The 12,585-nt window shown below is 39.6% G+C and overlaps 1 protein-coding gene across 2 annotated transcripts; it reads right to left on the bottom strand.

Annotated features, from left to right (window-relative positions):
* Positions 1 to 1,618: 1,618 nt before the first annotated feature.
* pyroxd2 (pyridine nucleotide-disulphide oxidoreductase domain 2) lies at positions 1,619 to 12,108 on the bottom strand. Of its 2 annotated transcripts, XM_074645820.1 has the most exons (16): positions 11,843 to 12,108; positions 11,475 to 11,494; positions 11,283 to 11,376; positions 10,400 to 10,473; positions 10,127 to 10,282; positions 9,736 to 9,889; positions 9,565 to 9,626; positions 9,382 to 9,479; positions 8,423 to 8,564; positions 8,190 to 8,324; positions 8,039 to 8,111; positions 5,186 to 5,339; positions 3,097 to 3,248; positions 2,900 to 3,006; positions 2,422 to 2,542; positions 1,619 to 2,141 (listed from the first exon to the last, which is right to left on the bottom strand). In XM_074645820.1, exons 1-16 carry the CDS (start codon positions 11,970 to 11,972, stop codon positions 2,071 to 2,073), a joined length of 1,743 nt encoding a protein of 580 aa, XP_074501921.1. In that variant the 5' UTR covers positions 11,973 to 12,108; the 3' UTR covers positions 1,619 to 2,070. The 2 variants fall into 2 exon arrangements, 1 of the variants encoding a protein (XP_074501921.1); XR_012595184.1 differs by lacking the exon at positions 2,900 to 3,006 and having other exon boundaries at positions 1,983 to 2,141; positions 3,081 to 3,248.
* Positions 12,109 to 12,585: the final 477 nt, after the last annotated feature.

Below are 12,585 nucleotides of genomic sequence, written 5' to 3'. Positions count from 1 at the left end.
ACTAAAACTGTAGTTTTTTCTGCATTAAAAACAGAAAAAGTAAAAAGAAAATGTACAAAGTGGGTCGTCCAATCAGATGAGCAGATGTCTAGATTATTGAACGGTTCAGAGCTTATCATAATTTTTAAAGTTTTATAACAATCATTTATTCAGACAAAAATTCTTCTACATTCACAATTATTTGCAACAAAGACAATCACAGACTATAATAAAAGAACATAAACAAACAATACTTAAATTAAATTAACACATCTGCAAAAGTGAGTTCCAAGTCCTTTAAAGTTCCCATATAATGTTCATTTTGACTTTGGAGTTATTTCAAGTCAAATAATTGTGGGATTGTTGATTATAGGAATACAGTTCATGGAAATATGAGGCAAGGGTCTTGTTCAAAGAGCTGTACACAAATAAAGTGATCTGAAGTTGGTTAACTTGATAAACACTGAGGATCCAAATCCTCCATTTTGACATAATATTTATATCCCAGCAATACCCGTGCTCTAACTAGACTCTTGAAAACTAATGAACAGTCACACATCGGCCCTTTATCCAGTTTTCTTTCCTGCTTAAATATATTGCCAATTTTGCTTGACCAAAAAGGAAATTCAGTAGTCGCCCTTTTTTCTTCTTTTTTTTACCATAAGAAAAAACAAATATGTTCAGTGAAATGCTTCCCGAAAGATGTCAGTAATACACTAAGTATTCCAAATAAAGGCATTAAGAACAATGTACAGAACAATGAAATATGGTCTCTCTTAGGGTCTTCAAGAGTCCAGTGGAGAAACCAGTTTGGTCGGTCTATAAAATGTCAGAAAATGGTGAAAAATGTTGATCAGTGTTTCCCAAAGCCCAAGATGACGTCCTGAAATGTCTTGTTTTGTCCACAACTCAAATATATTCTGTTTACTGCCATAGAGGAGTAAAGAAACCAGAAAATATTCACATTAAAGGAGCTGGAATTAGAGAAGTTTTACTTTGTTTTCTTTAAAAAGAAATTACTCAATATTAATCTATTATCAAAATAGTTGGCTTGAGTAGGCTACACTTACTAGAATTTTTACATACTGTAGGCTACAGTTTGACAAACAATCCTAACTTATTGTTAATGTAATAGATTTCTTTCTAGTCAGATCTTGTGTTAAAAGGCTCTGGAAGAAATCTAGTGTCTGGACCTTGTGTCAAACTACAATAAACATATAAACTATAAACAAGGTCAAAAAATAAGCTTCAAACTCATTTTTAGGGTCTTCAAGAGTCCAGAGGAGAAACCAGTTTGGTCGCCCATGCACAATTACATTACACATTTATGCAAAAACACTGAACAGTTTGCTGTGGATACATTTTTCACAGAAGACATTTTGACATGTCATAGTAGGAAAAGCACAGGAGTAAATAATCAAATTAATGATGGCTAGATTCCATTTAGCTGCTTCAGTTTCAGGGTCCTGATACTTACCGGGACAGTTGAACAGAACAGAGCCATTATTAGTAACACCGGCGTTATCCTATCATGACAAGTCAAAATATCTGCAGTGACAAAAGACTTATTAGATTTCCACCTTGATATCCTATATAAAACACAGCAATAATCATCATGCATATAAGAAAATGAAACACATTTGCTTGAATTCATTAGAATTTATTCATACAAAGTTGTAAAAGGCCCATTGGGCTTCATTTCCATCATTACATTAACAATTAATTTCATTAAGACAAGTGTCAGTTATTCTAAAAATGAATTAATCTTCAACATTAATGTTGTGTTGGCATCAGTGATTTTCTGCTGGCTCGGATTAGATGAATTCAAAAGTAATGTCGCAACAGGACTTAGTGCGGAAGTATTGCACTAGTGTTTAATATCAGGAGTGTATAAAGTCTCTCCTTGTCTCTTTCACCCCATGTCAGTGCTATTATTAAATCAACCTTTTTTCTTTACAGAGACCCTTACCGTACCATAATATGGTGGATAGTGTTGAAATGTATTACTCAGATCAGTCAAATTCACATAAATCAGACAAAAGAGAGGTTGAACACTGATGAGCGGACCGCACACTGATGGCGTCAGATGTTTCAGTGACGTTTCAGGTCAGCCATGACGGTGAGCGCTGCATTCCAGCCAGGTGAACCCATCACACCACCACCTAAAAAAACCATTTAGAAAGTAGACAAGGATGAGTCAGTTTCCTTCAGTGTGGGGAAATGAGAAGCAGCTGACTCAGCCATCTGACATCGTCAAGTGACTTCATTTCTTTATCATCAGCAGCGAGGATAAGATTTCATCAGAAGGTCCAAAGGTTCATTAACTGTGCTCTTCTGACACCAGACAACATATTAATTATTGTTCTTATACTACAATATACACAACAAACAGTCACATTTGCAATTCAATATTAAGCTGAGGGTTCAGCATTGAAAGCGAACCTGGATGAGAGCCACTGCCACACAGGTACAGCCCTTTAATTGGTGAACGGTAGTCTGAGAGAGAGGGCAAAGGTCGTGCTAGGTAGAGCTGGTCCAGCGACATTGATCCATGGAAGATATTCTGTAAAGACGAGACCAAAATGTTTACTTTTCTTTTTTGTTTCTTGATATAAGATATGATAAAAGTAGACTGCCATTTGTTTAATTACTGCCTCATAAATTTGTACACCATAAACAGTGAGTTTGTGTCACTGCTGGTGTGAACTTTGACTCCGATTCATTGGTTGTGGTAAAACTGTCTGTAACCATTAACTGCTTATACAACAGGTCTGTCCCTGAGCGGATAGGGAATGACACAACACTGCAGAGGACTCAAATTACTTCCTCATCCAGTGGACAGTTCATTTTGTCAAGCAAATCAGCTGTGGAGCAACATTCAAATTGCTGCTCGGCTCTTTAATGTCTACAGTGTATGTACCCCTCCGGTGAGCCCAAAGATCCTCTCCAGGTCAGGTGGAGTCAGGACGTCCCTGCCCACCACCGACTTTTTAAACCCAGGGGCGTATTGCTCCACCCAGTCAAATGCTGAGGAGGAAAGACAAACACAGGCTTTATCACTGAAACAGGTTAATCAGTATACATTTAAAGAGTGTATTAACTTTGTGTTTTTCCAACCAGTGTCTGCAAAGGCCTCCCTGTCCTGGTCAGTCCACTCCCTGCCCTCTATGTGGTAGGGGGTGAATTGGGTGAACAGTGACACCACGTGGCAGCCAGGGGGAGCCAGAGTAGGATCCAACACAGAGGGGATGGTCATCTCCAGCATGGGTCTACACAGGATCAGAGGGGCATGATGAAACAAGATGACGGGTGAGTTGTTCATGAAAATTCGGGATAAAAGTGTATGTAAGGATTTACATTCTTTTTAAAGATAAATTGTGGGAGCTAGACCTCATGTTGAGAGGATAGAAGCCTAGTGAGATAAGGATATGTGAACATCCTAACCCAGGCTGTTGTTGTCATGTTGACATCAATGTGTGGAGAAAATGGACTACAAGGCACGTAGTCTCCTCTGCCTGCCTGTCTTCACTCAGTGCGTTCTCGCTCAGCTCGCTCCACCTCTAGACGTGAACGCGCGCTCACTCCACACTGCAGAAGAGTTAGTTTAGCTCTGAGAATATCTAGTGAATGTACAGTGGACGTTTGGGCAGAAATAAATGCTGCAGCTCCTCCAGACCAACAGAGGTTTCCCGTGTCTTGTGAAGTGACGGGGCTCTGCACAGAGTTACGTTGTCATCTCGTTACCGACCGGGTGCCGGTGTCTCCTCTGCTCTCTCCGGCTGCGGGCAGAGAGAGCAGGGAGACACGCTGCAGAGCCCGCAGGCTGAGGCAGGAAAAATCAACACTATAGGATCAGATCTAAATCATGTTCATGGAGAGACCTTCGTCTGGTCAGCTAACATTACTGCCAATCAGCTGAAATATAGAATGATATAGTGGTTTTAGCCGATGTGTGTCGCCTAACTGTTTTGAGCGATGCTCGTCCAGGTATATTTAGAGCGAGCAAGTGCGAGCTCGACGCTGACTTTCGTTGATTTCACGGCCACAGGTGTCGCTGTTACAAGCATTTCTGAAAGTTACAAATAGTCCCTTTAAAATAAATTGTGAAAGTGTATAAGGGCTTAGAACATTATGATATACATTTGTGATTGCCATCCCCATGCTCTATTATGCCTCATAAGTTGTTGCAGCAATATTTGGGTTGATACCGTTTGTCACAGTGATTTGGTGCTAAATTTAACATATTTTTACCACTCGGAAATTGATAAAAATTATCAATAATCCCTCCAAAATACTACATTAAGACACCAAGACCTTGAGGAACACCATAGAAAAGGTCATGCTGTGATTTGGTATCAAAAACGTTTGACATTTTCTGCAAGAATTTCATTTTTCAGCGATTGGATGCCGAGCACTTCTGTTCTGGAAACGGCTCAGAAACCCCCTTATTGTCAAGCTACCTAGGAAAGCCATCCATCCTCTGAATGCTCTAGGTCTGTAGTTTGTGGTTGTAAAGTTTCATGAGGCGGTGATTACCCAAGAGGTCACCACAGGTAATAAAAAATGATCTTACTACAATGAAATGGCAGCTATGAGGACTAACATCATCACAATGAGTACAATTGGGCTCATTGGATCCACAAGAGTCGCAGCTTTACAGTGATGCCCAATTTATGCAATTCCAACTGTTTAGGGACCCCAGTATGCAGAAATATTCAAATACACCCTTTTAGAAAAGGCGAAAATAACACATTTGTACTGCATGTAAACAACTGCATGTTTTTTGCCCAATACTGCATGGGATTATCATAAACAGTAGGTATAGGTATGTCTGTAAACTGGAGATTCGTGGGTACCCATAGACCCCATTTTCATTCACATATCTTGAGGTCAGAGGTCAAGAAACCCCTTGAAAATGGCCATGCCAGTTTTTCTTTACCAAAATTTAGCCTAGTTTTGTAGCTTTATTTTGCGTTCTTCCCGACAAGCTAGCATGACATGGTTGAGCCCGGCACAACCTCAGAGTGTTAAGGGATTAAGACACCATACGCTATAAAGACATTTTATGGTGCAGACCATGCCTGTGATGTTTACCTATTGTATTTATCTATCTTGGAGGTATGGTCAGCTAACCAGCGGGATGGTTTGGTTGCTAAAAAAGTGTTATGTGTTAAAATGTTCACTTGGAGTGTGAAGATATTTGTACCTTGTTGAGCAACGTCCATTCACGGCCTCTTTGTATGCAGTCTCCAGGAGCTCCACGCTTTCACAGTTGAGATGAATGGAGCACTGATGGTGGGGTCCAGGTTTATCATCTGGTGTGGGAGATGCCAGGAAGTTAGGTAGCTTGTCCACTGCCACTGTAAAAAAAGACAAACAGTTCACAACAGAAGAAGACATGGGATGAGTGTTTGCTTGAAGATTATGTGCCATTTTAATGTACATTACAATTTTTTTAAAGAGTGTGCTTAAAGTTATAATCTCGAAGATCTCCGTTTCATTCTCTTTGGCGGCACCTATGGCAAGAAACCGTAATTGCAGCTGTATTTTTGGCTCTCACTTCCCAGGGATCCAGACAGTGTGCCCCGCTTGGGATTTTTCCATGTCGCCACAGACACCCAGTTCGTAATACTGCAAAAGCAATCATCAGTGGGCCATAGGCTCAGTCACCATTCTGTTACCTCATTCGGTGATAGATAGTGACATAACAGACATTTATTTAAATGAAAATCTTTGAGATTACTACTTCAGCTTGCTAAATATTTGAATTACAATCAGGGCAACTCTCAGTGCAAGGAATATAACACTGCTAAATTTCTTTATCATAAAGCTAAGACTGTTCATACTGCAAGCAGATGTGGCCCAAATTATTTTTTTTGCTCTCATGTGACACAGATCTGATTATTTCACAGTAGTGTGGACACATAAATCAGATTTTTTTCCAATCAGATCTGGGCCACTTTCATACCTGGTCCTAAATCCGTTACATATCCGATAACTGGCCATGCGACCGCCGTGATAACGGTCATATCTGAATTCATGTGTGTTCTTCCACGTTATACTTCACTGCGCAGGTGTAGATCACTCAACATACAGGGTTGGAGCAGTCCATTGAAACTACAGAAGAAAAAAATAATCTCTCTCCACAGTGACAGTGCATCAGTCAGTCAGTTTGTTACCTGACAAAAAATACTTTTTCTACCATACTGAGTTCTTCTCCTAAATTCGGCGTCATGTTTCCCACAGTAGAACTCTGATTAAATAAATCCAGCAGTTACAAAAATGTGTAAACTGCCGTTAAAGCAGACAAGCTTTATCTGGGAAACATCACGTTTCACTTTACATGGAGCTAAACGAGTTAAAACATGTTCGCCGAATGAATTAGTGTCTGTTTATGAGTCGTAAGAAATCATAAACTATCTTTTAGAAGGAGTAGATGTTTACCGGTTAACCTCGCTCCATTAAATTTAACAATATGTCAATGAAGGTTTTGTTCTTTAGACTTTATTTGCCTCGTCCATCATTTAAAATGTAAATTACCTTATCAAACAGACTTTTTGCTTTTAAATAATACATAATAATAATAAATTTGTCATGTTTCACGAAGCAGAACTCTGATTTAATGAAATCATATGTTATTAAAATTGCGTGGACGTGCTGACTGCCGGTGTTTCGGGATGTCAAACAGTAACGTTACACATCTTACTTTAGTTTATTTAACTTATTTCACAGAATATCTGTTAAAGTTAAATATCAGCCGAAATGAAACGTCTTTCTTTAGGAGTCATACAAAGTCATACGTTTTAATTTAAGAGTATCATCTGTGTGACAGGGAACCCAGATCTTTTAAATTGAGCAATATGTTAACGGAGTCTGGCAGTCACTGGACTCCAACAACTCCAGTGTGTATTTTCAGAACATTGCGCCATCGGACAGCAGTTCCCCGTGTGTGTGACGTTATTGGTTGCATGTGAGGTGTTTCAGGGCAGAGATCCGTTCACACTGATGTCAGATATGGGTCACTTTAAACCTGAATGTGAACAGTCTAGACAGAAAGAGTGTAACTGAGCATTAAGCCCTGCAATGTGAACGTAGCATAAATCTAAGAAGCAATGCACTGTAAAGGATCAGTTGGGAGTAAGGACTTCCTGAGTAATAAAGCCCAACAGCTCTACTGTGGTTAACAAGCAGGAGCTACAAATGGCACCACACAGGAAGCTGAAGAACTCTAAACATCTTCTTAGTTGTGTATGCTTTACACTGTTTTCTAATACCCCAAACTTTGAAACTTGTGTCTAGAGTACCAAGAGCTTAGCCAGGGACCTAATCTTACACTGTAATATACAGTACTCAATAGTGGACGACTAAGAGCTGATCTCTCTTGATACACTAAATCTGTTTGTACCTTATTCCCACTTCTTTACGGCTTTCAAAGTGTGTAAGTAGTGGTTCCACACAAACAAAAACAGACCAATAGAGTGCTCTAGGGATTTTTGTAGGCCAACCAAAAAATTAGCATCACCGTGGGTTCCCTCGACAAAAAGTCAATGGGATGTTTCCATTTGGTTTGGGATTATTGCAGAAAATAAACTCTGTGGCAAACACACATTTATGATACTTACACGTTTTGTTCAGCAAGATAATCTTCACAAATGAACACCACTTTTATGATTAAAAAAACCCACTGAGTTCCTGACGAGGGAACCGGAAGTACTAAAATGCTAACTTATTTCCGGGTTTTAGGACTCATTCTTGTAGCACTCTATAGTCTTAAGTATAACTAAAGAATGTACGGTTTCATCTAAATATCGTAAACATACAGAAACAATGCTTGCACAGAGATAAGACAGTGAGCCTTGTAGCTAGTAGCATAAGTGGCAACTTCTTTTAAATTCTGTGACAGTAGGCAGCTTTATAGAGGAACGTCTCTACTGTATCTCAGGAGTGGTAACATTTTTACAGTCAGGATCTTTGGATACAATATCTTTCTTTATTTGCTGCCAGCTAATGAAATGTTTGCACAAGCTCAATTAGCATGACGGAAACAGAACAGGTTTACCGTTGATCTTGGTCACAGGTGAGGTGTAGTCTATCTGATCTACAGCTTTGATGAACTCTGGAGAAAGGGCGGCCTACAATGAAAACAGGAAACCAGAATTTATCATATTGTCTGGTGCCATGATTAGGCCAACATTGTTTCTCTTTATTACCTGTGGCGTGAGCTTCTTGAAGGTAACATATGGGGTAGCATTTGATAAAACAACTTTGCTGTGGATCTCTGTGCCATCCTTTAGCACCACTCCCTTGGCAGCACCATCTGAACCAACCAGGACCTGTCCCACATCCTGCCAAGGATACACATTGTAAAGACCAAAATACAGATGCTAGGATATAGTTTCCACAAAATACACTGCATCAAAATCAGTAATCAAAACCGTATTACCTTCTCAGTGAAAATGTCTACACCGTAGGATCGAGCGGAGCTAGCAATAGCCTGAGACACGCCTCCCATGCCTCCCTCCACATAACCCCACGATCCCTTCTCCTTCTCCAGCTCTCCCATCACGTGGTGCAAGAGCACATACCTTCAAGGCAAGGTCGCTGTTTAATACAATGTAGTTAAACCTGTAGTTATGGCCCAATCCCAATGTCCCTCCTAAGGCCTTTACCCCTGAACAATCAGGGACTTGACTGACGTCACCTTGTAAATGGATAAGTGTGAGAGGCTGCAAAGGGTTGAAATGGTATAAATATGAATGGGACAGCACTTTGCGGCGACATATCACGTTACCTTGACGATGCCAATTGTGGGGTTTTATTTGACGTTTTTTTACTGCCTAGCTAGCCTTAGGAGAAGAGAGGTGTTTCTGTCAAACTTCATTATGGTAAATTAAAAGAAATGGTTGATGAATAAACCAGGTGTGTAATATAGTCTAATGCTTGCATTACGCTGATTTCATGTGTTTTTATGTACCATTTTAAATCCTTAATGTTAATGATTCTGTATAAATTTAATATGCCAGGCTGGACACCCATGTGCCATCCTCTTTGTTTACCTGGCAACCATGGTACCCATGTGTTTAACGTCACAACCAGGGTTGAAAATTAGCACCAGCCAAATGCTGGTAAAATATGCAAGTGGCTGCTAGATTTCCACAAAAACAATGGTAGTCTATTGAGTGGCTGGTAGATTTTGGAATCCACCAGCCACAGTGGCAGGTGGACAAAAAACTTAATTTCCAACCCTGGTCACAATGCTATGAATTGTTGGTAATCCCCTCAGGCTGCAGAAATGCAGACTTAGGAAAGTGTGACTTTGTGGGAACATGCCTCAAAGTCTGTGAGTCTGGACATTGGGATTGGGCCTATGTGTGCCACAGGGTAACGTAAAATGTGTCTCACCCACTGCCAGGATTACTTGGACTGGTCATGGCTCCTATCACAGCATCAGTCGCCAATGTTGCTCTCAGCGGCTCCGACTCAAACCACCGATTGAGGATCTACGATACAAAACACGATGTTAGCCACGATGCAGTCGATAGAAAACAGCAATTAATGCCAACCTTAGTGTAAGCTATAACACACCTTTGTTATTGGTGCAGTTACAATCTCGTAAAAGTCTGGAATGTTTCTGCCCAGCTTCAGACCTTTCAATTCAAAAACATCATGACTCAGTTACTGCAAAACAAAATGAGTACATGGTGAATAATTTCTTATTCTGGCATCGAAAATATAAATGTTCATTTCCCAACGCACCACATTTAACAATAGGCCTCAGTGTTTTAGCTGCAGCCAGCCGCTTCCTCAGTGATCCAGTGGTAACACCTGGAATGTCTACAGGAGGAGCATCCAGAAGAGGGTGGATAGCTCCGGCTAGCTTCTCAAGGTATGCACCAAACTCTGGATAGGCCTGGGTACATGTCAAAGAATGGGTGGAGATGAGGGTGAGCCGGATGTGGGATTGTATTAGAAAAAAAGACTTTATACTGATGGAGGAAAAAATAGGTCAAGAGAGATAGTGAAGAACTTTTATCAGTTCATACTGTGACAAGAGATTAAATACATCTGCACTAAGAAAACTGCAGAAACACCATACAGTCAACCATTTACTATCACTACCATTTGGCTATCATAATAATTAAATCACCTTAGCGTCCTTCTGTGAGAACTTGCCGATCTCCATCTGATTCATGGCCATATCAGAGCCCAGGGTGAGAGACCTCGGTGGGGCACCGCCCACGCCATCCTCCAACATGGGGGTGAAAGCATGGGGGTCCCTCATATACACCTTCAGCCCATGTTTCTGAAGATACAGTAGATTCACAAGAAAAGGAAGATCAGTAAACAAGACCGACCACTTTAAGCCTTCTCAAAATTAGCCGAAATAATATACTGTATTTGACAACTTCACGGTGTTTACCTTGAGCTCCAAGTCTGCGTATATGTGGGGTCTCAATAAACTGAGCAGATAGGAACACCTGGAGAAGTGGAAACCTGCACACAAGAGTAGTGTTACTCTAACAAGGACAAAATGAAGTGCATTTCTTTTAAGCTTGGCTTGATACATGGTAGTTAATTTTTTTTTGGTGGGGGTATTTATTATTATTATTATTAATATTACTATTAGTGGTAGTAGTAGTAGTGGTAGTCTATAATTTTATATTATTATTTAATTTATTTAATGAAATTATTATTTTTTTATTTTAATATATTATTTTTTTTCAATTAATGTTTTGTTTTGTTATTTTGTAATAAGTTTTTTTTGTTAATAATTTCCAATGCATATCTTTTAAGCAAGACTTAATTACATGATAGTTAATTTTTCTTTTTTTTTGGTGGGGATTATTATTTATTATTATTATTATTATTATTATTATCATTATCATCATCATCATCATCATTATTATTATTATTTTCAATTATTGTTTTATTTTGTATTATGTGATTTGTTTTCTGTTGTTTTGGTCAATAATTTCCAATGCATATCTTTAAAACCAATAAAATTTGATCACGCATGACTTGATTCAACACTTACACAGTGTATTAAATTATAAACTTGTAAAAGTTAAAAAATGTAAAACAGTGTGTAACCCCCGCTGATAATTCAACATTCATTCAACCCTTTATTAAACCTCCTCTACAATCAAAGGGTCGGTTTACCCAAATTACAGAAAACCTATATTTCTTCACTTCTGGTGGTATCTGGGCATGCAGATTGTGTGTGTGTGTGTGTGTTGTGTTTGCAGTGTTACTCATGATAACTGGTTGATCCAGGATTATATCCCAGCCAGAAGCCACCCTACCAGGAAAGATTTCCTCTGAAACAGCTGCTCCTCCCAGAACATGTCTACGCTCCAGCACCGCTGTCCTCAGTCCTCCCTTCTGAAGATAGGCAGCCTGCACACACACACACACACACACAATCATCACTTTTTACCCTGTTGCTGAACTGATAACATGCTCATAGGTGTTGGGAAACAAATGCATTAACTCACTGCCACCAGTCCATTGTGTCCTGCAATGAAATATAACATAATGTCAGACAGTTTTCTAATGAATGTCAGTTCCTCATAAAAACAACATCAAATTCAGCTTCATCAACAGTTTAAGTTTCAATGAAATTGTTATTTGGCACTTTTTTGCAGCACTTTTTACAGTCAAGTTAACTTGTTAAACACTAAAATGAGACAGTCAGACCTCCTCTTCAATCTCTCAGACGGGTAAAAGAGTTTTAGTTAATAATCACTTTGGCAAACTTTAGCTGACACGTTGTATCAGTGTAGCTGAGGCGCAGCAGGCTGTCATTGTTATACTGCAGCATGTTTTCTGCACTTTACCCCCTACATCAGTCCACAGATCTCACCTCCTCCGATGACCAGTGCGTCATACTGGGGTTTCACAGCGATGTGACTGGATGTGGATCTGGATCTGGTCACTGTCCCCACAGCAGTCACAATCCTCCGTCCTGGACCAGTCCACACCGCTGCAGCCATAGCAGGAGTTTGAGTCTAGATCATGAACTAGATCCTAGTATCTCAATCCCGCCCCTTCTCTCCTGACATCTGGGCCTCGTGCCAAAACCGAGATAATCGTCCAAAGACTGATTACCGTTAACGGGAGCGCGTGCAGCCTGTTAAAGCTGTATCGCAGTTTTTGGAAGTCATATAGGATGTTTTAGGATGAGACTTTAACTCCTGAGACACGGCAGAAAGAATTACACATTCACACCATCTACACGTACCCACCCACTGATCTCCCCTTTTCAGGACTTTCCCAGTTTCCGTTTATCCTCAACTCCTTCCTCCTGGGTTTGAGGGACACTTTCCAATTTCTTCGTTTTTCAGAAACAGGAGGTCCACAGCCAAGAGTTATATTGTCCCATTTGTTGGATTACCTTATTATCATTATGTTGTTGCTGTGCTACTTGTCAGTACATACAAAAAAAACACAGAAAAAAACAATATATATATTTTTTAATTAAAAATAGAGCCAGTAAAATAATTATTTAAAAGTATCAATGCACAAGTTAAGTTCAAGATGTTTTCTTGTTGTATTTTATGGAAGAAAAGCAGGTTAAACTAACGATAATAGTTTATTAGTTAGTTT

The sequence above is a fragment of the Sebastes fasciatus genome, chromosome 9, assembly GCF_043250625.1.
Source record: "Sebastes fasciatus isolate fSebFas1 chromosome 9, fSebFas1.pri, whole genome shotgun sequence".
NCBI lineage: Eukaryota > Metazoa > Chordata > Actinopteri > Perciformes > Sebastidae > Sebastes > Sebastes fasciatus.
Note: the sequence above shows the minus strand (reverse complement) of the source record. Positions and strands in the feature narration are given on the sequence as shown.